This window comes from Salvelinus alpinus, chromosome 9, assembly GCF_045679555.1.
Source record: "Salvelinus alpinus chromosome 9, SLU_Salpinus.1, whole genome shotgun sequence".
NCBI classification, from domain to species: domain Eukaryota; kingdom Metazoa; phylum Chordata; class Actinopteri; order Salmoniformes; family Salmonidae; genus Salvelinus; species Salvelinus alpinus.
In genome coordinates this window covers 44,737,927-44,765,925 of record NC_092094.1, presented here as the reverse complement: position 1 = coordinate 44,765,925, position 27,999 = coordinate 44,737,927, and the positions used below count along the sequence as shown (strand labels likewise).

Below are 27,999 nucleotides of genomic sequence, written 5' to 3'. Positions count from 1 at the left end.
TAATCATTTCTCTAACTCTCCTCTCTGTCTCTTTGTCTCCCTCAGACCGCCCTGGCCTGGTGAACGTGACCCACATCGAGTGCATGCAGGAGAACATTGTTCAGGTGCTGCAGCTCCACCTGCTGGCCAACCACCCAGACGACACCTTCCTCTTCCCCAATCTGCTGCAGAAACTGGCCGACCTCCGTCAACTGGTCACCGAGCACGCGCAGTTGGTCCAGGAGATCAAGAAGACCGAGGACACGTCACTCCACCCCCTGCTGCAGGAGATCTATAGGGACATGTACTGAGATTTTGAGCCCAGGGAGAAGGGCTGGGGGCTGAGAACACACACCTCACCCTCCATTTTGGGGACATGTACTGAGCCTAGAAAGGAGGTGGTCTGCCATTTTGGGGACGCAGGCGTGAACAGTCCCACAGTGATGACAGGGTTGAACAGTCCCACGGTGATGACAGGCGTGAACAGTCCCACGGTGACAGGGTTGAACCACTGAACCCCCAGATACAGGGTTGCTCGTATTTCTCAGCAGCGAGAGTATTGGTGTTTATGAGGCCCAGACATCACAGGACAAGACAGAACTACAGGACACTACTCTGGGCACCTGCAATTGGGTCCACTACTCCTTCATGGACCTAAAGGGCCGTATTACGTGTGTGGAGGGGCAGTGTGGAGCTGAATTGAGTCTCCTGTTCTATCCTAGTGTTTATCCTAATGCAGTTCCCAGCTAGAGAACATGTATCGGGCTGGAGTACACAGATCAAATAATAAATTGCTGGTTTGGGTAAGTAAGATTCAGTCAGTCTATAACCACCAGAATCCCTGCTTAGATACATGCTTAAAGGGGCCTGCACTGAGCCATACTCAGGCACTAGAGTGAAGAACAGCAGAACTTACTCTTCAGAACACCACTTCAGCGGTATGTTTATAACTTTGCCATTTTGTACCGAACGTGAGAGCGAGAGGAAAGAATGATAGTGATGCCCACCTACTTTGCAGTAAAGACACCCAAGTGACTTCAATGCCGACTACAGATTTTTAGATGTGAGTGACTGTGTCTCACAGCAAGGCAGCTTTTTCAGTGATTGGTTGTGCTCCCCCAGTGAAGTACAGATGTAGGTTCTTTATTTGAGATGGTTTGCTACAGCAGGATAATACTTCTGCAGCAACAGGAAATGTGAATTATAATTCATGGACATTTTCTGTTGATACCTTTTGGGGTTGATACCTTTTTCATAAGTGCCAATCAAGTCTGAAATGTAAAAGGAGAAATTGCAAACGTTAGAAACCTTTTACACTACAAGTTTGCATTTCCTGCTGTGCAGGAAAATGTTCAGCAACTAAAAGAGTGATTAAGAGCCTACATCTGTAATGGGATTGCATGGTCAGTTTCCTAATACACCATACTGTACCAGACTATTGTCCCTCAGATGCGGCTCAAAATCCAACTCACAGGACAAGTAAATGTAACAGACTGCTTCATTCATTTTGGGAAAGCTCTCCTGTGCCTTATCAAATTATTTCACCTGCTTAGGCGATAACAAATCATGTATTATAAATGGGATTTCTCTGAAGAAAACTATAACTATAATTTAGCCATTGATTTAACATGGGCACGTTCACTAATGTTATCAAGGAGGAGGCTAAAGAGTTTCAGTAATTGCTCCCTCTATATCTCTCTGAATATTTCGTCCTTTGCTATTTTCGACACAAGACCCACAGCCTCAGTTGGACAGACACACTCTTGGCCTCAACAGGCCTCCGTTGTTCAAACATCAGTTACTCTTCAGTCATTCTACAGATAATTATTCCCTATGTGCTGTATAGGGATGGTTTTCACATACCTTACCATCCGTCTCATTTTCCTCTCGTATCTAGACCAAACTCTAACAGGGAGGCTTTGGTGCGCATTATATTCATTTCATAAAACCAATGTGAAACTCAATGAACTTTAACCGATTTTTCAGTACGTTCACAAACAAAGGCAAACAAACTACCATGTCAATAGTGTTTCCCCCACCCTTCAGAACATGGCTCTATCAGGACATTTTGTTTGTAAGTAGTTTGATTTTCTTCATAACAGACATTCAGAAATGACCACTGTCAGAGATTCACTCTGTAAATGCACCCACAATGCAACACTAAAGCACAAGTATGCTTCCGAGATGTGATATGAGTCTATGTTGTATACTGTATCTCCGTAATTATGCCTTTTGGAAGAAAAAAACACACTAATATTTGGCACTCCATCTTGTTTTGCATTCTGGTATTAAAGGTCTAATACGACGTTAAACTACATTAAAACCTTAACACATGCAGATTGAGAGCAGGTTTACCACATTTTAAGCAATTTACCAGAAAGCCTGTTCTTTTACTCTCTCACTCATATTATCCCAGCCCCCATTACACATATCTGGCTTACTCTCTTACTCAATCATCTCTCTCTCTCTCTCTCTCTCTCTTACTCTCTCTTCTCTCCCTTTCTTGCTCTCTCTCTCTGTCAGAGTGGCTCGTTTGGCTTGGTCCTCTTTCTTGCTCCATAGATTAAGGGCCCGATTCAATCTGTAGCGTGGAGGATCTGCGCTGTAGCTCAGGTGACATTTAAAGTTAATTTCCGATAGAGCCGACAAATGCAGCGTTTAGTGTGAATGCAATCTCTGCAAACGCGGTAACATTGCCTTTAAATGTTAGATCTTCCGAACCCTCAGGTTCAGGGAATTATGCTACACAACGATAATACTTTCTTTTGGGTTGATGACAGTTGACCATTGTTGCGCTCTCTTTTTCTTACAAAATAGAATCGCGAACATTTCAACTCTGACTGGTATAATATGGATGTCAACTAACCCAGCTCTCTCCGTGATTTGAAATATTAATGGAAAAGAACTTACACCTGAATGTTAGAATCTAGTAGAGATGACATACTAAAGCTGCTTCATCAATCCAGCCATCAATCTCTCACAGAACTAATGGGAATGTTGCAAAAGCATAATGAAATAATCATTCATGTGTGCATGTTTGTCTGACGGAAATACGTTCTTAAGTGCATTTTCTGTGAGGGAATGTTTTTTGTTCTTTGCTTACCGTACCAAATTCTCATCTGAATCCATAAATCAATGATTTGGTTTCATGTAATGGACCTAGATTCACTCGCTGCACCACATTGTATAAATGCTTTGTACATAGGTTCAGTGATTATGTGATTGCTTGCCGCCAACTATAACCGGAGGTGTACAAGATACTAACTAATATTGGATATGTTTTGTATTCCTCTTTGTCTGGTAAATACTTTTCAATGTTTTCAATTGTACAGAAATGCAGGTATGTTTTTGCTTAAAAGCCAAATCCACTCCACAAAATATTTAGGTATTTATTTCATTAGTCCACTGTTAATACAGTCCCAAAATGTATTGCAGGTCAGCAGTCAAGTTTTTAAAATATAGGATTTTCAGGAAGCAAAGTGTTTCGCATCATATGATGCATTTTGTATCATTATGATGATGTGGCAAGCGACACTTTGCTTCTTGGAAGTCCAATATCTTGGACATTTGACTGCCGACATGGACTAATGAAAAAAAGACCAAAATATCGATTTGAGGGGATTTTTCTTTTAAGCCCTACCTAATTTGACCATGTTATAATTGAGTTGAATCTTATTTTTATACTAAAGCTAAAGCAGATATATGAGTAGATCTGAAATTGTTCTGTTGAAGAGTGCAATGTAACTAAGTAACTGGTGATGTAACCATAGATTTGATTCCCAATGGGGACATTCCTTTTGTTAATTCCCACACTATAGAGGGAGAGTTAACATGTTATGTACAGTGTGTGCTGTGCTTAGCTTTAGGGATACTAAAAGCACTCATAGCTAATATCAAGACTTGACTGCGAAACCTGCTATGGATTATTGGCACTACTTTTTCACTAGACAACATGATCTGGATATATTCTTTGTCTTGAACAGACATAAGTAAATAATTAGCGTTAAGACTGGTAATAATACAGTACTGCAAGTCTCCTTCTATGTTGTCATCTCAGGTTGAAGATTAAAATAGTAGAGGAGATGTTTAGGGCGGCATTTCACTATTCACAACATAAATGCTCCATAATTGCCTCTTCGTGAACTTCAAGCCAAGCGGTTTGTCGTTTTTGTGGCCCTATTATATCCCTTCTCTGTATTGATAAATATATACAACATTATGCACTCATAACTTGTCCACTTAGACACAATGCACAGCGATTTCATAACAGTTAAATGCAGTTGAAGAAAAATGCAGTAATAAGATGCAGTATATTGTTTATTAACACGCTCCCGTTGTATCAAGCTTTTTGCCCGCTTCCTTTCTCCTCCTCACTCACTGCTATGTTCTAACTTAACCATAATCATGCCATATGTTAGATGACTGAATTTCAAGCTGCCTGTAATGGTAGTTCTATAGTATGTATTCCTCGGGAATGTCAGGCCTCCATAGAATGCAACGATGCTTTAATCCACTGCCACCTGGATCTAGATTCTAGAATCACCAGGTGAACTGAACACACTAGGGATTCAACACAACCCGTGCCTTAACCCATGCCATACAACATTACACACAATACAGTATAGCCCTAAAGACGCACACAGTTCTATGTCACCAAGGTGCCGGTATGGATATGACACTACACAGTACAGAGATACACAAAGAAAGGATATGACAGAATTAGGGAAGGTATAGAATTGTGATAGGCAGACGGATTATTGTTGAATCTGTGGAACATAATGACTGTTTGGAATCACATTCTTCCAAATTAGAGCGATCTCTGTCTTGCAATAGTGAAAATATAAACAAGGTAATATAATGGTTCAAACACTAGAGATTTCTGCTACCCTTAGTGATGTATATTGTTTTGTGTTGAATTGTCAAGCAACTTTTGACAAGTATCAGGGAAAATGTTGTCTTCCTTAGTTTATCGTAGTTTAGGACATAGGGGGGTATTCTTCTTGTTGAGTTTATAGGGCACTGCCATACAGCACACAAATAATAATAGCAATAATAATAACAAATAAATAAAACTAAATAGAAATGACGAGGGCATCAGATATAGGAAATACGATTTTTATTCTGTATTAATTTACTAAATGTCATGGAGTTGATGCAGTGTTTTTATGGCTAGTGTCATGCACAGACACCGGAGATGGTCTTTGGAGGTTTATGTATACTGTGGCTTTGTAGCAATACTGTAAATGTTTGACAAATGTACTGTATATCTTAGTCATTTAAACAATAAACAAGTTGACTTTGAATGGACTTTAAAATAAAATGATTTTAAAATCCAACATTATTGTCCATCTATTTTTTATGTGAATAATAACGTTGTATTGATGGTGAGAGCCGAAAATATGAAAGAAACAGGCGATTCTAGGATTTTTGTTGATGGGGTGGCCAATGGGGCAGCAAGAACCAGTCATGTATTTATTTTTATTTTTAGTCCCAGCCCCCGTTCCCGCAGGAGGCCTTTTGGTAGGCCCTCATTGTAAATAAGAATTTGTTTTTAACTGACCTGCCTAGTTAAATAAAGGTTAAATAAAAAACAAAATAAATAAAAATGGGTGGCCATAGGAAATCAACAAATTGTATCACAAATAGCGTTTGAAAATTGGCTTGAACTACAATTCATTGTATTAAATAACTTTACATTTGTTACTGCCCTAATTTATTCAAATAAATCCATTTGAAGAGATCCATATTCAAGCTAGATACATGTTCAGTGGTAACACCCCGTCCAAGGATTTTTTGAAAGTTTAAGCTAATTTACTGCATTTCTGCATGCTATTTGCTATTTGTAGAACAGATTTAAACAAGCAAAGGGACATATACACTGAGTGTACAAAACATTAGGAACACCTTCCTAATATGGAGTTGCAGCCCCTTTTGCCCTCAGAACAGCCTCAATTTGTTGGGGCAGGGACTCTACAAGGTATCAAAAGCTTTCCACAGGGATGCTGGCCAATGTTGACTCCAACGCTTCCCACAGTTGTCAAGTTGGCTGGATGTCCTTTGGGTGATGTACCATTCTTGATGCACAAATGTTGAGCGTGAAAAATCCAGCATCGTTGCAGTTCTTGACACAAACCAGTGTGCCTGGCACCTACTACCATAGCCTGTTCAAAGGCACTTAAATATTTTGTCTTGCCCATTCACCCTCTGAATGGCACACATACACATCCGTGTCTCAATTGTCTCAAGGCTTAAACATTCTTTAACCTGTCTGCTCCCCTTCATCTACACTGATTAAAGTGGAATTAACAGGTGTCATCAATAAGGGATCATAGCTTTCACCTGGATTCACCTGGTCAGCATATGCCGGATGCCTGGTCAGGACCCGGAGAAGGCGAGTGGGAAAGCTGCCGTTACCGTCAATACTACTCGCCAACGTGCAATCATTGGACAATAAATTAGACGAGGTACGATCACGAATATCCTACCAATGGGACATCAAGAACTGTAATATCCTATGTTTCACGGAATCGTGGCTGAATGACGACATGGATATTCAGCTAGCGGGATATACGCTGCACCGGCAAGATAGAACAGCACACTCCGGAATACGAGGGGGGGGGGGTCTGTGCATATTTGTAAACAACAGCTGGTGCATGAAATCTAAGGAAGTCTCTAGATTTTGCTTGCCTGAAGTAGAGTATATTGTGATAAATTGCAGGCCACACTACTTGCCTAGAGAGTTTTCAGCTATACTTTTCGTGATGTAGTTTTGACGCTTTGCCTGTTTGATGGTTCGTCGCAGGGCATAGCAGGATTTCTTGTAACCTTCCGGGTTAGAGTCCCGCACCTTGAAAGCAGCAGCTCTACCCCTTAGCTCAGTGCGGATGTTGCCTGTAATCCATGGTTTCTGGTTGGGGTATATACGTACAGTCACTGTGGGGACAACATCATCAATGCACTTATTGATGAAGCCAGTGACTGATGTGGTGTACTCCTCAATGCCATTGGAAGAATCTCAGAACATATTCCAGTCTGTGCTAGCAAAACAGTCCTGTAGCTTAGCATCTGCGTCATCTGACCACTTCTTTATTGACCGAGTCACTGGTGCTTCCTGCTTTAGCTTTTGCTTGTAAGCAGGAATCAGGAGGATAAAATTATGGCCAGATTTGCCAAATGGACGGTGAAGGAGAGCTTTGTACATGTCTCTGTGTGTGGAGTAAAGGTGGTCTAGAGTTTTTTTCCTCTGTTTGCACATTTAACATTCTGGTAGAAATTAGGTAAAACAGATTTAAGTCTCCCTGTATTAAAGTCCCCGGGCCACTAGGAGCGTCGCCTCTGGATGGGCGTTTTCCTGTTTGCTTATGGACGTATACAGCTCATTGAGTGTGGTCTTAGTGCCAGCATCGGTTTGTGTTGGTAAATAGACAGCTACGAAGAATATAGATAAAAACTATCTTGGTAAATAGTATGGTCTACAGCTTATCATCAGCTTACATCAGGCGAGCAAAACCTCGAGACTTCCTTACTATTAGATTTCTTGCACCAGCTGTTGTTTACAAATATACACAGACCGCCACCCCTTGTCTTACCGGAAGCGGCTGTTCTAACTTACCGAAGCGGCGTAAAACCCGCCAGCTGATATTACAGTTTTTAATGTCCCAATGATAGTATATTCGTGATTGTAGTTAGTCTATTTTGTCATCCAATGATGGTACGTTGGCTAATAGTAGTGATGGTAGAGGCAGATTACCCACTTACAAGGCACCCCGACCTACGTCCCCGATATCTCCGTCTCTTTCTCATGCAAATCACAGGGATTTGGGCCTTGTCGGGTGTCTGAAGTAAATCCTTCGAATCCTACTTGTTAAAGAAAAAATCTTCTTCCAGTGCGAGGTGAGTAGAGGCTCTTTTCGGTCATAAGAGATGGTGGCAGAAACATTATGTACAAAATAAGTTACAAATAACATGAAAAACCACACATAATAGCACAATTGGTTAGGAGAACGTAAAACGGCAGCCATCTCCTCCGGCACCATTATTTCGTTTTAATTCTGTCATTGTAATTCCATCTTCCATGGATTAGATATGGCCTAACCTTTGCCACACGGAGCAAGGTTCTATGACTGTTGCCTATTGCCTCTTTGATGACTTATGATTGGCAAACAAGCTACATGCGCCACTCTCGTGGTAAGCAAGAGCAGCAGCATAAATTATGCAATTTCTCTCTCTCTCCTGCAGCAGTCATGTTTCGATCTGTACGGGCCCTTCCGGACAAGTCAGTTATAATTACACATACCCGAGACCCGTGACAATAAAATCAGACCCCACCCAGACCCGTAACATTATTTAGAACTCTGGATCCGGACCCGCTTAGGTCCCGGAATGGGTCTTGGGTATTCAAGTACATGTAGATCCGGGAAGAACTCTTATTGGCATCTAATATGTTGCATTACCGCCCCCAACTGGACTATAGTATAAATCCATTATACTTATTGATACAAAATGAAAAAATAAAATAACAAGTAAAACCAGCACTAGACTCATTAATACCCACTACCCCATTCTACTACTTTGACCCTATCTGCTCCTGCACAATGCCATCAGACTGGGAGGACGGGACACCACCACTCAACACACCCTGTAACTCTTATGAAGTCAAATCTCGTACCCCCAAGTACTTCTCTGCAGCTGCCACCACAACACCTATTTTCTGTGATTTACGTTTAATTTCTGCTGTACAGATGATAACCATTGCTGTAAACGCTAAGAAGCCAATCTCTAACATGGTAATTGTTATAGCCTTACATGACCTTATCATGTAAAGATGAAAAACTCTAAAGGACAGACTGTGACACCTCTGTTTCACCACGCTCCCAAGCCGCGTTGTTCAATTGATGCAGCTGTTCAATTGATGCAGCCAGCCAATCAAACAGCATTTCCACTGGCTCTGAGGCGTCAAAATGGTCCTAAAGCCGAACTAAACTGCCAGAACGGACTGGGGTAGAGAGAAATACGGCCGGCAATTGCATTGGGGCATTGAACCATGTATTTGAAGTATTTGATACCATTCCACTGATTCCGCTCCAGCCATTACCACTCAGCCCATCCTCCCCAATTAAGGTGCCACCAACCTCCAGTGGTGGCAGGATATGATTGGGGGTCAGATAGAAAAACATTGCTCTATATGTACAAGGCATTGATCCGGTCATCTTTGGATTATGGGTGCTTTGTACAGTATATGGATCGGCAGTCAAAACGGTACTACAGCGCCTGGATAGGATACGGTCAAGGGCCCTGAGATTGTGTGTGGGTGCCTTCAGGACAACACCTGTTGAGGCATTGCAGCTTGCAGGTGGATAGTGGGGAACTGCCACTGAGGACAAGGCGGGACAAACTTGCATTAGCGTACTGGGTGAGGTTGAAAGGGAGTTCAGAGGGACATCCTGCGGTCATGGCAACTGGGGAATGCTGGGAACGAGAAGGGGGTAAGCAGAGGGCGTACGGTTGGACAATCGGGTAGAAGGTGGTAGAATATGGACTGGGGTAGAGAGAGACAGGGCCGGCAATTGCATTGGGGAATGCTCTTCTGTGGCTGTTTCCGAAACCAAGTGTAGATGTTGACATGATTGAGGGAAGGAGAGAATGGGGTGAGGACGTGAGGTATGTGGAGAGATGTATAGATAATCGGTTTTATTCATTTTTAAGGATATATACAGATGGTTCAAATGATCCAGTCAGTGGTAGGGTGTGGGTTGGGGTGTATATTCCAGATTTCAATGTTAGAGTATGTAAGTGGTTAACTGATTATGTGTCAGTGTATGCGGCCGAGTTGATGGCCATGATTCTAGGTCTGAGATGGGTGGAGGAGGTGAAACCACTCAGAGTGGTGATCTTCTCTGATTCGGCTGCAGTGTTGAGTAGTGTGAAGACAGGCAGGGGAGACTTGTTTGTGGAGATGATGGTGCTGTCAATGGGATTGGAGAGGATGGGAGTTGTGGTAAGCGTTTGCTGTCTTTCCACCCATGTGGGTGTGGAGGGTAATGAGAAGGCTGATGTGGTGGCTGTGAGTGCTGTGAGGAGAGAGGGGGTAGATATTCAGATCCCGCTGAGCTGCAGGGAAGTCAAGTCCTTGATCTAAAGGGCTCGATCTTTGGAAAAAGGAGTGAGATGCTAGTAGTAAGGGGAGGCAATTTTATTGCGCGCATCGGTCAGTAAAGGAAGAAGTGGGGAGTATGGGATGTAGGAGAGAGGAAGTTGAGGATGTTTGAATGCCACTTTGTGGATGATAGGGAGGCATAACACAGGTCTGTGTGATGAGTGTTTAGTGGAGGAAACGGTGGAACGTATTGATATTTTGTGAACTGTATAACGTAGATAGGGAAAGATTGTGTGAAAGGGTTAGAGAGGCTGGATGGGGTTGGGGTTGGGGTTTGGGTGGTGTAGTGGGGAGGAAAGAGGAGGGAAGTGGTGTCTAGGGCTTTATTTCACTTTCTTAGAAGAACGGGACTAATGAAGAGAATTTAATGTAGTTAGGCAGTGACTGGCCTCACACTCCAGTACAGTAGGTGGCGGTGTATGCACCCTAAATGTTGGTTGCGATCCGCCAACCCAATCCCAAAGAAGAAGGCCATACGAGTCTATGAGACCATGGGATGTTGAGATTGAGGACTCCATCTGCTGGTCTTCAGACATAACTGCAAATGATGTCTTGAACAGGCACCACTAGCATCTTGGACAAATGCTAGTGATGCGTGGGTCAGCTTTTTGTTCACCCGCTCCCAAAATAATTCCATACAAATATTTTCTGTGCAAAATTTCCAATTGACAGCAGTTTTACCGGTTGTAAGGACATAGAAAGCTGTGAAAACAACGCAACATATTTCTGATAACATTTCAGTTCGGCTTGGATGTATATTTAATTTGGTTGAAATACTATCAGCTTTTATGATGCTGATAAAGAGAGCTCCTCTACAGATGGTCCCTAATGGCACATGTAGGCATTCTCTCAAGATGCTCAAGATGCTCCTTTACATTTGGTGTATCAATTTACTGCAAGAAAGGCTTAATTTTGCAGTAGTCAATATTAAGGCTTTGTGAGAGGTTATAGACCTACAGTCAGTGTCCAGATTTCACTTTCCATTTAACCCATCTGAACAGTAAGCTGCAGTTGTATAGCTTATCACAATCATCACACATAGCATTCACTGCTATCATGCTCTTTTACCACTTCACTAAATCTTTTCCGAACATTTGTTTTCTGGCACTCCCTTCTAACTATTTTCAACTCTCCATTTAGCGGCTTTCATCTTAGGGAAAGACTTAAAAAAACAATGTCACATGACCCTCACTTTGTACTGTCAACTAAATTGAACATCCTCCCCCTTCATAGAATTACCTCAAAATAGAATTTATGACCACAAATAACCAGTAGCGGTGCGTGGGTAAAATCACTCCTCTCAGGCCAGGGGCACAACAATGAATTAAGCAATGGTTGGATCAGAATTGCCGTTATAATCAGTGGCCAGTATGGATAATTAAGTAAAACCACAAGTACAAATCCCTGTCTCCATCCATGGCTTATTACGAAAGGGCCAACTTTAGCTAGTTTTTCTGTGAATGACATATGCTCTCAAAGGGATTTGATAGGAGTGATGCCAAATCCAAGCTGGCTTCCCTTGACACTTCTTTTCGTGCGCTTTCACAGTTGAGCTTGCTCAGTTTAGCTCAATGCTGATTGGCTAATTTGTATACTTTTTTTTGTCAAGGGAGGCCATATACTTGCTGGCTTCCCTTGCCCTCAATGCAACGGGCGGCAACAATGTCATACCCGTTTGGACCAGAGCGCATCAGATAGATGGCCTATGCGTAGAGAGACAGAGGGGCGCTGTTTCGCTCACTCGGATGCTTTCTCCTGTGAGATACATTCAGCCTCTTGCGAATTGAAGGACAATTCTGAAACACAGAGAGACGAAAGATACATAACTTTATCGGGGGGGGAAATGATTGGTACATTTTTGGGGGAAGCATTGCTTCCCTTGCCATCCATGAATAAACGCACGTTAATAAACGTGGATATCGCCTTTGCTTTTGTGGCACAACTGATGCCACGCAGGGTTATGGGCCAGAAGCTTGCGGTTAGCCGACCACCACAGATGAGCTCAGTCTTTCTGCCTGTTTCATTACTTCACGATCAGAGCAGACAATGATCAGCCAGGGGAAAATCAGAGTTTTAACATTTTGACACAATATTTATTATTATATATAATATATGCAACAAATTTGTTTGGCTTGACAATGTCATTAACCTTTTTGGTGTTTTTTAACAGATGTCTCTTTCCATTCATCAAATTGCCTCTGCACAGTTGAGATTGATTGATTGATTTTATTTGTCAGTTAAAAAAAGACATACTGTGTATACACAAATCATTTTAAAAGTGACCGGGATTGCACAATAAAATCGGGGACTTATTTTCATTGTGGTCCCTACATTTGCTGCAGCAAATGCTACAGTACTATAAGGACTGGATGCACGTCTATTTTACACATCTCTATCCGGCTTTCAGGTGTCACCTTATTTATGAACATAGCTACATCTATGGGCTTTTATGTTTTTCATGTCATGTGTAATGGGATAGTAGCCTATATCATAGGCTATGTATTGGATAACAGCACAATCATTTAGGCTTTTTTGGGCTTGGGCTCATAAAATGTATAATGTAGGGCTCATAAAATGTATTCAATGTATGACTCAAGTAGCATCAGACTTGAACATGCCGATCCAAGCTCTAATCAAATCCAGACATATTAATATGCTTTATATGCTTTAGAATGACACTTCCGGTTTGGGCGGGAAATATTTGGTTAGCCAGGAGAAAAGTTATTATTCTCGGGATGGAACATTTGTAAAATACCGGGAAAATATGAAACCCTAGTCTAATCAAAGTGACACTGGACTCGCACACATGCCAGTCTTTAGGGTGTCTATAGGTTTCCATCCAATTGTTGACAAACTTTCATGCGAATATTCTAAAATCTGCATAAAAACATTGTAAACCTGTATTTCTGTCTGTAATAAAGCTCAAGGTAAAGATGAACGGAGCAAAGTACAGAGCGATCCTTGATGAAAACCTGCTCCAGAGCGCTCAGGACCTCAGACTGGGGTGAAGGTTCACCTTGCAACAAAACAACAACCCTAAGCACACAGCCAAGACAACGCAGGAGTGGCCTCGGTGTCACGCCCTGATCTGTTTCACCTGTCTTTGTGAGTGTCTCCACCCACCTCCAGGTGTCTCCTATTAGTCCCCGGTGTATTTATCCCTGTGTTTCCTGACTCAAATGATTAGCCTTTCAGAAGCTTCTAAAGCCATGACATAATTTCTGGAATTTTCCAAGGTGTTTAAAGGCACAGTCAACTTGGGGATAATGTAAACTTCTGACCCACTGGAATTGTGATACAGTGAATTATAAGTGAAATAATCTGTCTGTAAACAATTGTTGGAAAAATTACTTGTGTCATGCACAAAGTAGATGTCGTAACCGACCTGACAAAACTATAGTTTGTTAACAAGAGCTTTGTGAAGTGGTTGAAAAACGAGTTCACCTTGCATTCTGTCTCCTAGAGATGAACGTACTTTGGTGCGAGAAGTGCAAATCAATCCCAGAACAACAGCAAAGGACCTTGTGAAGATGCTGTAGAAAACTTGTACAAAAGTATCTATATCCACAGTAAAACGAGTCCTATATCGACATAACCTGAATGGCCGCTCAGCAAGGAAGAAGCCACTGCTCCAAAACCGCCATAGAAAAGCCAGACTATGGTTTGCAAATGCACATGGGGACAAAGATCGTACTTTTTGGAGAAATGTCCTCTGGTCTGATTAAACAAAAATAGAACTGTTTGGCCATAATGACCATCGTTATGTTTAGAGGAAAAAGGGGGAAGCTTGCAAGCCGAAGAACATGATCCCAACCGTGAAGCACGGGGGTGGCAGCATCATGTTGTGGGGGTGCTTTGCTGCAGGAGGGACTGGTGCACTTCACAAAATAGATGGCTCATGAGGATGGAAAATTATGTGGATATATTGAAGCAACATCTCAAGACATCAATCAGGAAGTTAAAGCTTGGTCGCAAATGGGTCTTCCAAATGGACAATGACCGCAAGCATACTTCCAAAGTTGTGGAAAATGGCTTAAGGACAACAAAGTCAAGGTATTGGAGTGGCCATCACAAAGCCCTGACCTCAATCCTATAGAAAATTTGTGAGCAGAACTGAAAAAGCTTGTGTGAGCAAGGAGGCCTACAAACCTGACTCCGTTACACCAGCTCTGTCAGGAGGAATGGGCCAAAATTCACCCAATTTATTGTGGGAAGCTTGTGGCAGGCTACCCGAAACGTTTGACCCAAGTTAAACAATTTAAAGGCAATGCTACCAAATACTAATTGAGTGTATGTAAACTTCTGACCCACTGAGAATGTGATGAAAGAAATAAAAGCTGAAATAAATCATTCTCTCTGCTATTATTCTGACATTTCACATTCTTAAAATAAAGTGGTGATCCTAACTGACCTAAGACAGGGAATTTTTACTAGGATTAAATGTCAGGAATTGTGAGAAACTGAGTTTAAATGTATTTGGCTAAGGTGTATGTAAACCTCCGACTTCAACTGTAGGTGTGCCAAGCTTGTAGGGTAATACTCAAGAAGACTCAATGCTGTAATTACTGCCAAAGGAGCTTCAACAAAGTACTGAGTAAAGGGTATAAATACTTATGTAAATGTGATATTTCAGCTTTAATTTTTAATTTTTAATTTATAAAAAATGCGCTGTAGGCATACCATAAACAACAACGGAGAAACATTTTAACACAGAACAGCCATTTATATCATTCAGCCGCAGTAGCAGCCAATGTGTGGTGTTCAATGGAGGCCTACATTCCATGAGACTTTTGAAAAAAACATGCAGGCTTGACATAAACCTGTTTTTTCCACTTCAGACACGGTGACTGAAAATGTTGTCTTGTTTGATGCAAGAAACCACATTACAAAATACAATTATTATTATCCCCATACCACTACTACAGAGAATCAGACAAATTATGATATGCTCTGCATATTGGCTACTTAGCTTATTCAAGACCTTCTCAAAATACAACCCTGCCCCTTTAAGACGTAATAAAAAGCTCTTACCTGCCTCGCTTTTCAAAGCTATTGTAGGAAGCAACCACTCCCCCATTGTTGACCTAAAATGATCTATAACTGGGCTAATAACTCACTAACTAGCAAAGAATATGAACAAATATGCACACGTGGCTACGTGCAGCTCTTGCTTTGATCTCAAACAAGCACATCTACTGTAGCCTAAACACAGTCCCGACAGGCCTCAGTCATGGTCGTCAATGCAATAGAATTCTACTCCAATGCACTCTACCTACAAGAACATCTCTTGCCCAGTTAGTTTAGCATACTAAGGGTCTTGCATAGTTCGTTTTGTTTCGGTATGTTACACTGAAAGTGGCTAATATTGTGTTAATTCAATCACAATTCCCACAGTAGATGGAAACGTCAATAGTGTTAACTAAAGGAGAAAACTCTATAGAAAGTTGAGTGAAGTTCAGTCTTGTGCTTCTCTGCGCGGGCTGATATTTCTTCTAAGAGGGAACATTAACCACAACCCTAGCATTGCAAGTGGCATGGTAGTATGGTACAAGTGGCATGGTAGTATGGTACTGCTACTACTGCTGGTAGTAGCAGTACTACCAGTAGAGCTGGTATGTGTCTCAATTTTCAAGCAAACGGAATGAGCAGCAGCTACATTTGGTAACATACGGACCGTTAGTGGAATTCCCATGAGAGAGTAATGGTTAAAGTGATTGGATGTTAATTAATTGACTAGTATTTGGTTTCTCAAATGACTGTCTCGCCTGGTTCACCAACTACTTCGCAGACAGAGTTCAGTGTGTCAAATCGGAGGGCCTGTTGTCCGGACCTCTGGCAGTCATGGGGGTGCCACACGGTTCAATTCTCGGGCCGACTCTTTTCTCTGTGTATATCAACGATGTCGCTTGTGCTGCTGGTGATTCCCTGATCCACCTCTATGCAGACGACACCATTCTGTATACATCTGGCACTTCTTTGGACACTGTGTTAGCTAACCTCCAAATGAGCTTCAATGCCATACAACACTCCTTCCGTGGCCTCCAACTGTTCTTAAACGCTAGTAAAACCAAATGCAACCGTTCGCTGCCCGCACCCGCCCGCCCGACTAGCATCACTACTCTGGATGGTTCTGACCTAGAATACGTGGACAACTACAAATACCTAGGTGTCTGGCTAGACTGTAATCTCTCCTTCCAGACTCATATCAAACATCTCCAATCCAAAATCAAATCTATAATCGGCTTTCTATTTCGCAATTAAGCCTCCTTCACTCACGCCGCCAAACTTACCCTAGTAAAACTGACTATCCTACCGATCCTCGACTTCGGCGATGTCATCTACAAAATAGCTTCCAATACTCTACTCAGCAAATTGGATGTAGTCCATCACAGTGCCATCCGTTTTGTTACCAAAGCGCCATATACCACCCACCACTGCGACCTGTATGCTGTAGTCGGCTGGCCTTCGCTACATATACGTCGTCATCTATAAGTCTATGCTAGGTAAATCTCCGCCTTATCTCAGCTCACTGGTCACGATAACAACACCCACCAGTAGCACGCACTCCAGCAGGTATATCTCACTGGTCATCCCCAAAGCCAACACCCCCTTTAGCCGCCTTTCCTTCCAGTTCTCTGCTGCCAGTGACTGGAACGAATTGCAAAAATCGCTGAATCTGGAGACTTACATTTCCCTCACTAACTTTAAACATCAGCTATCTGAGCAGCTAACCGATCGCTGCAGCTGTACATAGTCCATCTGTAAATAGACCACCCAATCTACCTACCTCATCCCCATATTGTTTTATTTACTTTGCTGCTCTTTTTCACACAGTATCACTACTTACACACCATCATCTGCTCATCATCATCTGCTCATCTATCACTCCAGTGTTAATCTGCTAAATTGTAATTACTTTGCTACTATGGCCTATTTATTGCCTTACCTCGTCATGCCATTTGCACACACTGTATATAGACTTTCTTTTTTTTCTATTGTGTTATTGACTGTACGCTTGTTTATTCCATGTGTAACTGTGTTGTTGTTTCTGTCGCACTGCTTTGCTTTATCTTGGCCAGGTCGCAGTTGTTAATGAGAACTTGTTCTCAACTAGCCTATCTGGTTAAATAAAGGTGAAATAAAATAAATTAAACTAGACTACCTGTATTTGACATTGTGTTGTTATTTCGCTGAACACTAGATGGTTTCATTTTATTTTTGGCAGTGAAACGATGCTACTCAGGTGAGAAAAAAACCTCACCCAAATGTACGTACAGCCCCGTTGGAAAATAGAAATGGTGTCACGCCCTGACCTTAGAGAGACGATTTATTTCTCTATTTGGTTAGGTCAGGGTGTGATGTGGGGTGGGCATTCTATGTTTTGTTTTCTAGGTTTCTGTATTTCTATGTTTTGGCCAGGTATGGTTCTCAATCAGGGACAGCTGTCTATCGTTGTCTCTGATTGAGAATCATATTTAGGCAGCCTTTTTTCCCACCTAATGTTTGGGTAATTATTATTTTCCGTGTGTGTTTGTTTGTGTGCACCTCGGTTGCGTCACGTTCATTGGTTTACCTGTTTGTTTAGGTTTCACTCCAATTAAAAGATGTGGAACTATATGCAAGCTGCGCCTTTGTTGATTTATGACAGGGAGTTTGAGGATAGCGAGCGTGACAAATGGACTGTTTGAAAATGTGAAGACATTTACATTTTTTATAACAATAAATTATTATATATTTTTAAAATGTGAATCACATTTTTTTTTGGGGGGGGGGGAACCCTGACGGCATTGCCCAGGGGTACACATACCTCAGTTTGGGAATACCTATAACTACATGATGAGATTATTATGGACAAAAGTGTGAGATTATTTTAATTTGTCTAATGGCAGCCAAAAACCAATCATCATGTCACCAGAATAAGAACCTCAATATTTATATATATTTGATTTTTAATGTTACATAATGTGTCTTATTATCCTCTCAGATTGATAATGAAAAAAAGTATTTGTTTGGGTTGTGTGTTTAAAATCTCACGAATTTAAATCTGGATCATTTGGAAAATGGGAATAATGTGCAATTGACCATGTTTTCTTACCCCTCTATGTCAATGACAAAAGCCAAGTAGAGTAAAACCAAAGCAAACCCCCCACCTGCTTAGTAGTGCATTTATTTTGGGGTGAATAACAGCAAAGTTTGACCTGTTTTTGACATGTCTTTGTATATTTCCATACAATGTATGTTGATTCGTGATTTCGACTGGCTGATATAAAATGTCAGTGCCCTCCTGACACGTTAATTCTATTAGAGATCGAATTTCAATATTGAAACTATGTACGAACAATGTCACACAATGTATAATCTCGGAAACCCAGAACTAAAATCTCGCGCAGTTGCATCAGATGCTCGAGTTTCTGGGGGCAGATGTGTTAGAAAAGGTACTAGAACAAGTGGAAGTTTACCCCCCCCTATGCAATTATAGCAAGTCTATGGGCCAGGTGTCCCCTCCACTCCCCTTGCAAAATCGCTGAATAAAGAGAACACAATTAAAAATACATACATTTATAATTCTTGTGCAATTTATATCTATAGGGTACATTGAGATTTTTCTTTCAGAATTTTTGGGATATCTGGCATTAGTGTGTAAATCTACACTTTAGGGTCTAACTGTACACACGCCAAATAGCCTACACGTCAATCGCCAAATGCTTTTGGGAACGGGCAGAAAATAATCTGGAAAAGAATCAGATTTCCATCCAATTTCTTTATGCTACTACAGTAGCCTACATGTCGGATAAAACATGTCATGACAGGCCTGATGGAAACAGGTAGGCTAAACTTTCCAAATGTTGACAAAACAAAATATGCTAGACAAGGTGGAATCTTGTTGTGTTGGTAAAATGAATTATGTGAGAAATGTTGGTGGAATCGCTTGGAATGATATACTGTAATAACCATCATGCCGAAGTAAACTTGAAGTCACGTGATGACATGTTGTGTGGTCCTCCCACTACCACTCGTCGGGAAAGCATGCAGTTTACTACAGATTAAATAAATTATGAGGAACTTCACAGGGTGGTGAAAGTGCACAGTGATGTGGGTGATGCTCCTTTCAATAAAAAGGCCACAGGTCAGGAGTAACAGGCAGGATGTGGTATAGTTACACAATACACCAGATGGCGCTATATTTTTTCTGTCATACTTTAGTCCCTTTCAACTTCCTGTCCAGTGTGTCACAGTTTCCAATATGGCGGCATCCATAGCCAGGTTTTTTTCACGTGTATCGTGGCATGGTTCTTGTATTATTTTTAAAAACACACTCCCATGTATAACGTTAAGGTACATGTTTCATCGCTCTGCAACAACCCAAAGTGGAATTCTTTTTTCGCTAAATAAACGGGGCATTTTGAAGGATGCTTTCCCCGAAAACGCAGCCCAAGATCAACTTCCTCAACTGCTGCAGTCTGGGTGCCAGACCGTGTACTGCGGATTCGACCCCACGGCGGACAGCCTTCACGTGGGTAATTTACTCGCTATCGTCGGGCTATTGCATTTTCGAAGCGCAGGACACAATGTCATCGCTCTAATCGGTGGTGCAACAGCACAGATAGGGGACCCAAGCGGGAAAACGAACGAGAGAGAGCAGCTACCGTCTGGTGTAGTGGAGGACAATACGAGGGCTATCAGGGAGAGCTTGCAGCGAATCTTCACCAACCATGAACTGAATTTCCACAACGACTCTAAAAAGCTTGGCACTGTAACCCTATTGAACAATTTAGCTTGGTACAAAGACTGGAATGTGGTTGCTTTTCTGTCAGAAGTTGGCAGACGTTTCCGAATGGGGACCCTGCTCAGTAGGCACAGTGTCCAGTCCAGGCTGAAGAGTGCAGAGGGCATGAGCCTAACTGAGTTCTCTTACCAGCTGTTTCAAGCTTATGACTTCTACCACCTGAACCAGAATCATAACTGTAAGATCCAGCTGGGAGGGACAGACCAGCTGGGCAACCTGATGTCTGGGCACGAGTTCATACACAAGTAACGTTACATCAGATTCATTGGACACACACAGAGACATTTGCAAATGTACTGACCAATTATCACATCGATTCCAGATATTGTAGCCTAACATCTGCATGGTGCATCAGACACCAGAGCGATGCTTCAAGGCCATAAATAGCCCACAGTAGTAAACATGCAATAACACACACTTGCCTCAACATTAACTGACCAGTGATGGCCTCTTTAATAACCATTGTATCAATTTCTCTGTAACAGGGTGACTGGAGAGGACGTGTATGGGCTGACCATCCCACTGGTGACCAGCTCTGCGGGGGACAAGCTGGGGAAGACAGTAGGCAATGCAGTGTGGCTGAACAGGGACAAGACATCTCCGTTTGACCTCTATCAGTTCTTCCTCAGGCAGCCTGACAACAGTGTGGAATGGTAGGTGGCTGGAGACTGAGACCGCAATAGAACTGGCCCACTTTTCAGAGCCTTCTATTTAGGCTTATATTGATTCTGGTATAATTTGATGGTTTGTTTGTATAGACTAGGACCACTCGGCTTAACCCGAGTCTGTGAAACCGGCCTTGGGCCCGTATTGAAGCGTCTCAGATGATGAGTGACAAGGTCCCCCCTCTATGATTTAAAAGGCGCAACTAGATCAGCACCCCTACTCCGAGACGCTTTGTGAACATGGGACCTGGTGGTATTAGCATCTGAGTGCAGCCTATGTATGATGATGTTGGAGACTGGGTCGGGGTTGGTTGTGCTACCTGCAGGTATCTGAAGCTGTTCACCTTCCTACCCCTGGCCGAGGTGGAGAGGGTGATGGAGCAGCAGAGACAGGAGCCAGGCAAACGGCCTGCACACAAACGCCTCGCCGCCGAAATCACCAAACTGGTCCACGGCAAGGAGGGTCTGGAGAGTGCCAAAAGGTGAGTAGTTTGTGTGTTGTGTGAGTGCATAGGTAATTTGTGTGTCATTCATGAGGTCTCGCTTGGCACTATTAGTAATGGTTTGTGTGTGTGTTTGTGTGTGTTTGTGTGTGTGTGTGTGTGTGTGTGTGTGTGTGTGTGTGTGTGTGTGTGTGTGTGTGTGTGTGTGTGTGTGTGTGTGTGTGTGTTTCTCTCCCTCCAGGTGCACCAATGCCCTGTACCACAGTAACCTACAGGCCCTGGAGCAGATGAGCGATGCTGAGCTGCAGGAGCTCTTCAGAGAGGCCCCTTTCCATGAGCTGCTGCTGGAGCCAGGGACCACAGTACTGGATGCCTGCCGCAGGGCAGAGGCCATCCCCCAGGGGGCCAAAGGGTAGGGCTCCACCTTTACGTTCCTCTGTTCCTTATACCTGACCCGACTACCTCACACGGAGGGTCGCTCACTCTCTATTTCACTACTCGCACCTTTAGCATACGCATCATATGCATATCAACCCTTAAGGTGCGCAAACATAAGCACCATAAATATGGCATAAACTATTGTAAATGATGAATTGTATAAAGACATATTTGTGGAATTATATCCATGTAAAAATGTAAGAATAGATATTTGTTTAGATAGAGTCAAGGATATGTTTTGTATAGTTCTACAAAATCTGAGTGAAGAACGTACGCCTAAAGCCATATTTCGACACTTCCAGCCAATGACTCATCAACATTCTAACAGTCTAATAAATACAATTCATATATGCTGTCAGAAGAATAATCATTTGGTTGTGTTTATGAAGGTAACATTAGAATACTAAAAAAACTATTATTTCAAAGAAAATAAACTAATAAAAATGATACTATGTTACTCTGGGCTATAAGTTCAAACAAAAACCAACTAGTTCAAGTCCATCACAAAGAATTTCAGTATAATTTCGTTTTGGCAGGTCTAAAGAAACATTGTGGAAATAAGAAAATGTATTTTAACAAATACAGAATAGCATATTTTAAGTAGATTGTGTTACTAGTCTTCGCTTAGTAGCCAGAGCAGTTCTGCCGTGGGAGTGGTCATGTGCTGAAGGCATGGACAGCGGAGTGGTCATGTGCTGAAGGCATGGACAGCGGAGTGGTCATGTGCTGAAGGCATGGACAGCGGAGTGGTCATGTGCTGAAGGCATGGACACCGGAGTGGTCATGTGCTGAAGGCATGGACACCGGAGTGGTCATGTGCTGAAGGCATGGACACCGGAGTGGTCATGTGCTGAAGGCATGGACACCGGAGTGGTCATGTGCTGAAGGCATGGACACCGGAGTGGTCATGTGCTGAAGGCATGGACACCGGAGTGGTCATGTGCTGAAGGCATGGACACCGGAGTGGTCATGTGCTGAAGGCATGGACACCGGAGTGGTCATGTGCTGAAGGCATGGACACCGGAGTGGTCATGTGCTGAAGGCATGGACACCGGAGTGGTCATGTGCTGAAGGCATGGACACCGGAGTGGTCATGTGCTGAAGGCATGGACAGCGGAGTGGTCATGTGCTGAAGGCATGGACAGCGGAGTGGTCATGTGCTGAAGGCATGGACACCGGAGTGGTCATGTGCTGAAGGCATGGACACCGGAGTGGTCATGTGCTGAAGGCATGGACACCGGAGTGGTCATGTGCTGAAGGCATGGACACCGGAGTGGTCATGTGCTGAAGGCATGGACACCGGAGCTATTCTTGGAAATAGAGTTGCCTTTCTTGAATTTTAAGTTATTTTACCAAGGTAAGTGTCATAGAAACTGTAGAATATGCTCTTTCTGATACTATATATACTGAACAAAAATATAAATGCAACATGCAACAATTTCAACGATTTCACTGAGTTACAGTTCATATTTGGATTTCACATGACTGGACAGGGGAGCAGCCAAAGGTGGGCGTGGGAGGGCCAGCTAATCAGAAAGAGTATTTCCCCACAAAAGGGCTTTATTACAGACAGAAATACTTCTCAGTTTCATCAGCTGTCCGGGTGGCTGGTCTCAGATGTTCCCGCAGGTGAAGAAGCCGGATGTGGAGGTCCTAGGCTGGCGTGGTTACACTTGGTCTGCGGTTGAGGCCGATTGGACGTACTGCCAAATTCTCTAAAACAATGTTGGAGGTGGCTTATGGTAAAGAAATGAACATTCAATTATCTGGTAACAGCTCTGGTTGACATTCCTGCAGTCAGCATGCTAATTGCACGCTCCCTCAAAACTTGAGACATCTGTGGCATTGTGTTGTGTGACAAAACTGCTAATTTTAGAGTGGCCTTTTATTGTCCCCAGCACAAGGTGCACCTGTGTAATGATCATAATGATTAATCAGTTTCTTGATATGCCACACCTGTCAGGTGGATGGATTATCTTGGCAAAGGAGAAATGCTCACTAACAGGGATGTAAACAAAATTGGAGAGAAGTACGCTTTTTGTGCGTATGAAAAATGTCTGGGATCTTTTGTTTCAGCTCATGAAACATGGGAACAACACTTCACATGTTGCGTTTGTATTTTTGTTCAGTGTTGAAATCAAAACATTTAACCTGCATGTGACTCTGAAGTAAAACTGTCCTGTAATAGCTTATTTTTAAAAAGTTAAATGTAAAAGAGAATGATATCAACTCGCAAGGCCCGCGGTCAAATGATTAAAATGAGCCCCAACCCTGATAAATAGGCATAACACAAGCTCATTATACTATTGTTGTTCTAAATGAAATCAACCTCTTCACCCTCCTTATCATTCAGTTAGGCCTCATTGAAATTCGATTGTGAGGTAACGTGCATAGGGCTGTGGCAGTCTCAAGATTCTGTCATTGACCATCAATGAACGTAAACATGTTTAGCATCTCCAGGCCTCTGCATACAAGATGCTGATGCGTGCCTTTGGAACATCTGCATTTAAAAAGTCAAATAATCCATTTGATATACACCATCAAAATAAATATATTATTTATTTTATGCAGGTCTAAAGAAACTACATGACCAAAAGTATATGGACACCTGCTCGTCAAACATCTCATTCCAAAATCATGGGCATTAATATGGAGTTGGTCCCCCCCCTTTGCTGCTACATAAGCCTCCACTCTTCTGGGAAGGCTTTCCACTAGATGTTGGAACATTGCTGTGGGGACTTGCTTCCATTCAGCCACGAGCATTAGTGAGATCGGGCATTGATGTTGGGTGATTAGGCCTGGCTCGCAGTCTGCGTTCCAATTCATCTCAAAGGTGTTCGATGGGGTTGAAGTCTGGGCTCTGTGCAGGCCAGTCAAGTTCTTCCACACTGATCTCGACAAACCATTTGTGTATGGACCTCGCTTTGTGCATGCTGAAACAGGAAAGGGCCTTCCCCAAACTGTTGCCACAAAGTTGGAAGCCCAGAATTGTCTAGGATGTCATTGTATGCTGTAGCGTTAAGATCTTCCTTCACTGGAACTAAGAGGCCTACGTGCCGCAGCGGTCTGCGGTCCCGTTCAGTGAGCTTGTGTGGCCTACCACTTCACGGCTGAGCCGTTGTTGCTCCTAGACATTTCCACTTCATAATAACAGAGCTTACAGTTGACCGGGGCAGCCCTAGCAGGGTAGAAATTTGACTTATTGAAGAACGGTGCCACATTGAAAGTTACTGAGCTCTTCAGTAAGGCCATTCTACTAACAATGTTTGTCTATGGAGATTGCATGGCTATAGACCTGTCAGCAATGGGTGTGGCTGAAATAGCTGAATCCACTCATTTGAAGGGGTGTCCACATACTTTTCTATATATAGTGTATGTTTTGTATTATTCTAAAGGTCTACTGCAACACATAGCATGTTTTCGTTTCCCTTACAATAAATGTGATAAGTTTACAAAGTAAAACGTAAAAGAGAATATTAGCCCACGAGTCTCGCGGTCAAATTATTTGCTATAAACATGAGCGCCAACGCTGATAAATAGGCATAATACAAACTCATCATTACACTATTGTTTTAAATGAAATCAACCTCTTCAACCTCCTTACCATTCAGTTAGTCCTAATTAAAATGTTAAAGTAACGCGTGCAATTATTGCCCATTTGTCATTCGTTCAGGAAGGAGAGCAAAGACACATTAGCGCCTGGCTGGGTACCAATGTCTTACAATGCATTGTCTTGGTGGGTTAAGTTGGGAATAGGTGTGGGGGGATTTTTTATTTTTTAAGCTCTAAATAATTTTCTGTTTGTGATTTAAAAATTCAGACAAATGAGCAGAAAAGTCAGGGAAAGAGCAGGACATTGCTATTTTTTGGGCCGGTTTTAATTTCTTTGCTTGTTCCTCTCACTCCCTCTATTTCTCTCTCAAAATCTTCCTTTTTTTGTCTGTCTGACTTTCAAACAGTGTTAACTGACTATTTCTGTGCTGTAATGTGTTGTGATGTGCTGCAGGTATCGCATGGTATCAGAAGGAGCCGTATGGATCAACCACAGTAAGACAGACAGCCCAGAGCAGGTACTGATCCCTGGACAGCACCTCTTGGCCAACGGACTTTCTCTCCTCAGAGTGGGCAAGAAGAACTTCCACATCATCAAGTGGCTCAATCTGTGAGTGGCACTGGGACCTTAAAACTCCTATGGACTGTTTGTGGACTGGAGGTAGGACCGCAAGCTGGGAGGCTTAGGTGAAGGGAGATGGATATTGGAAATAGACCTGTATTGTTTCAATACATCCCTGTTGGTGTCTGAGAGGATGTAGTGCACTCTATATGTGTGGATTGAATGATGCTGTAAGATGTGGTATTAAATATATTTGTTAGAAGGCTTTTGTCTTGTTAGTTGTATGTTACATACTGTGTCCGTAAACTGTTTTATTTTTGTGATCATTAGATATTAGATAGCAGATTTGCCTACTATTGAATTTCACCACTAGGTGTCAGTATCGTCTTCTCTTTCAATGAGGACCGGGAAAAGCCTCCTTTAGCAAGCCTGAAGCAAAGCTCGGGTGTAAGACCCTAGTTACATCCAGGAATTAAAAATTCAATGGGAGAAATATCTTACAGCTAAAATAAATGATAATTCTAAATAAAAAAAATGACAATAGGAAACATGGGAAGTATATTTCCTGAAGAAAATGTGTGCTTGCTAGCTTGTTTTGAAGTATTTATGGTTTTGAAATAAGTTATAGTAGTGGTACTGACTAATGGTGCGTGGGTCAGCTGTTTGTTCACCTGCACCCGCCCGCAATTGCTAATAACCCATCTGCAACCGCCCGACTATATGTGATGAAATAAGATGTAGAAAATGCGCTAAAGGCAGCAGAACGATTTTTGACAATGGGTGCAGAATTTTGGGGGGGCTGATTTTGATATGTTTCTGCTTATAATTTCCGACATATTGGTAGGTTATTTGTTAGTCATGATTCTGCTTATAATTTCCAACATATTTGCAGGCTGTTTGTTAGTCAACTTGACAATAATTAGATGCATGTAGCTTCGCTTCTGTCATTATATGTTTCCCTAGAAGACTACATAAAGCCTTGCTCACCAGAATAATGTCATAGATCCCTAGAGTGAATGCTTCAATCTAGTTGACATCAGTAATGTTTTCTCTGTCTTCTTTCTCAGAGCAAATACATTTAGGGACTGGGGAGAAAATACAATAACGCAAAAAAATATATATAATCTGTGCAAAATGTCCAAATGACATCAGTTTGACCGGTTGTAAGGAAAAAGAAAGCTGTGAAAATGACCCAAAGTGTTTCTGATAATATTTCAGTTTGGCTTCGATGCATATTTTATGTGTTTGAAATACTATCAGCTTTTATGTTGCTCTTATGATGAAGACAGCACCTCTACAGATCTATCTAACTGAGCAATGCATTCTATCAAAATGCAGAAAGAAAGAAATCATATTTCTCCACTCCTGTTCCTAAGTCCAAATTTTGCCTACATTTGGTGTATAATTTTACTGCAAGAAATGCTTCATTCTGCCGGCATTATTATTAAGGATATGTGAGAGGTTAAAGACTTAGAGTTAGTGTCCAGATTTCAGTTTCCATTTAACCCATCTGAACAGGAGACTACAGTTCCCTTGACCTGCCATAGGCCTATTTGAAGTCCCGTCTTGTGACTGTCGGATTTGTACAGCGCCTCACAATCATCACACACATCATCCTCTTTTACCACTTCACTAGATCTTTTCCAAACATGACTTTTCTGGCCCTCCCTTCTCTTTATTTTCAACTCTCCTTTCACAGCTTTGGTCTTATTGAATTAAACTTCAACAATGTCATTTCTGCCTCCGTGGATTGACATGAACTTTTTCTGCCCGTTCCCAAAAGCATTATTTGGCGATTGGCTGTGTAGGCTATTTGGCGCATACAGTTAAGTCCTAAAGCTTAGGTTTATGCACTAATACCAGATAGCCTAAAATAATTACAGAAAAACCTCAATGTAGCCTATATAAATTGCACAAGAATTATACATTTTATGGATTTTTTAAGGTATTGTTTCTCTTTGTTCAACCCGCCCGCCACGCACCCACCCTTCAGCCACACAATATTTAGTGACCCAAACCCGTCTGCCATGCGGATTATGAGTCAACCCGCCCATCACTAGTTGTGACTCCAGTAGTAATGGTGGTGACTGGTTATAGTTGGAAAAGTATGTATATGGAAAGATTGATTGAATGGATAGCCTGAACATGGTGTCTAGCTTGAACGGTTCAATATTTACTCAGCGTTTCACCTAGGATGCCTTTCAGGGGGGGGGGGGGGTGCGCGCCGCTGCTAGATGCATATAGGTGGAACACATTCTTGGTGGTTGGGGTATTTTTATTTGGTTGTTATTAAAATAAGCTGTTAATGTGTTTCAACACATGCTTTCTGTTTATATAGTTGTAACAAAGGCACTCCACAAATAAAATTGATTGAACACTTGAATTTTGGTGTTTTTAGTTTTACAGTAACAAACTAA

The 27,999-nt window shown here is 42.1% G+C and overlaps 2 protein-coding genes across 2 annotated transcripts in view; both read left to right on the top strand.

Moving 5' to 3' along the window:
• The window catches only part of LOC139530177 (peroxisome proliferator-activated receptor alpha-like), a 62,998-nt gene extending 57,683 nt beyond the window's left edge, over window positions 1–5,315 (top strand). The window contains exon 7 of the mRNA XM_071326346.1: window positions 46–5,315. Coding sequence (XP_071182447.1) covers window positions 46–290 — 245 coding nt within the window. The 3' untranslated portion in view covers window positions 291–5,315. The remainder of the gene's footprint in view (window positions 1–45) is intronic.
• Window positions 5,316–19,346: 14,031 nt separating this feature from the next.
• Window positions 19,347–25,844, top strand: LOC139530175 (tyrosine--tRNA ligase, mitochondrial-like). The gene is made up of 5 exons (XM_071326344.1): window positions 19,347–20,167; window positions 20,408–20,575; window positions 20,914–21,069; window positions 21,272–21,442; window positions 25,475–25,844. Exons 1-5 carry the CDS (start codon window positions 19,380–19,382, stop codon window positions 25,632–25,634), a joined length of 1,443 nt encoding a protein of 480 aa, XP_071182445.1. The 5' UTR covers window positions 19,347–19,379; the 3' UTR covers window positions 25,635–25,844.
• The last annotated feature ends 2,155 nt before the right edge of the window (window positions 25,845–27,999 follow it).

Bases quoted from the DNA above. Each gene is read 5' to 3' on its own strand.
- LOC139530175 (XM_071326344.1), top strand. From the start codon at position 19,380: ATGGCGGCATCCATAGCCAGGTTTTTTTCACGTGTATCGTGGCATGGT. The intron at 20,168-20,407 runs GTAACGTTACAT...TCTCTGTAACAG, and splicing joins GGGCACGAGTTCATACACAA to GGTGACTGGAGAGGACGTGT. The intron at 21,070-21,271 runs GTGAGTAGTTTG...CTCTCCCTCCAG, and splicing joins GGTCTGGAGAGTGCCAAAAG to GTGCACCAATGCCCTGTACC.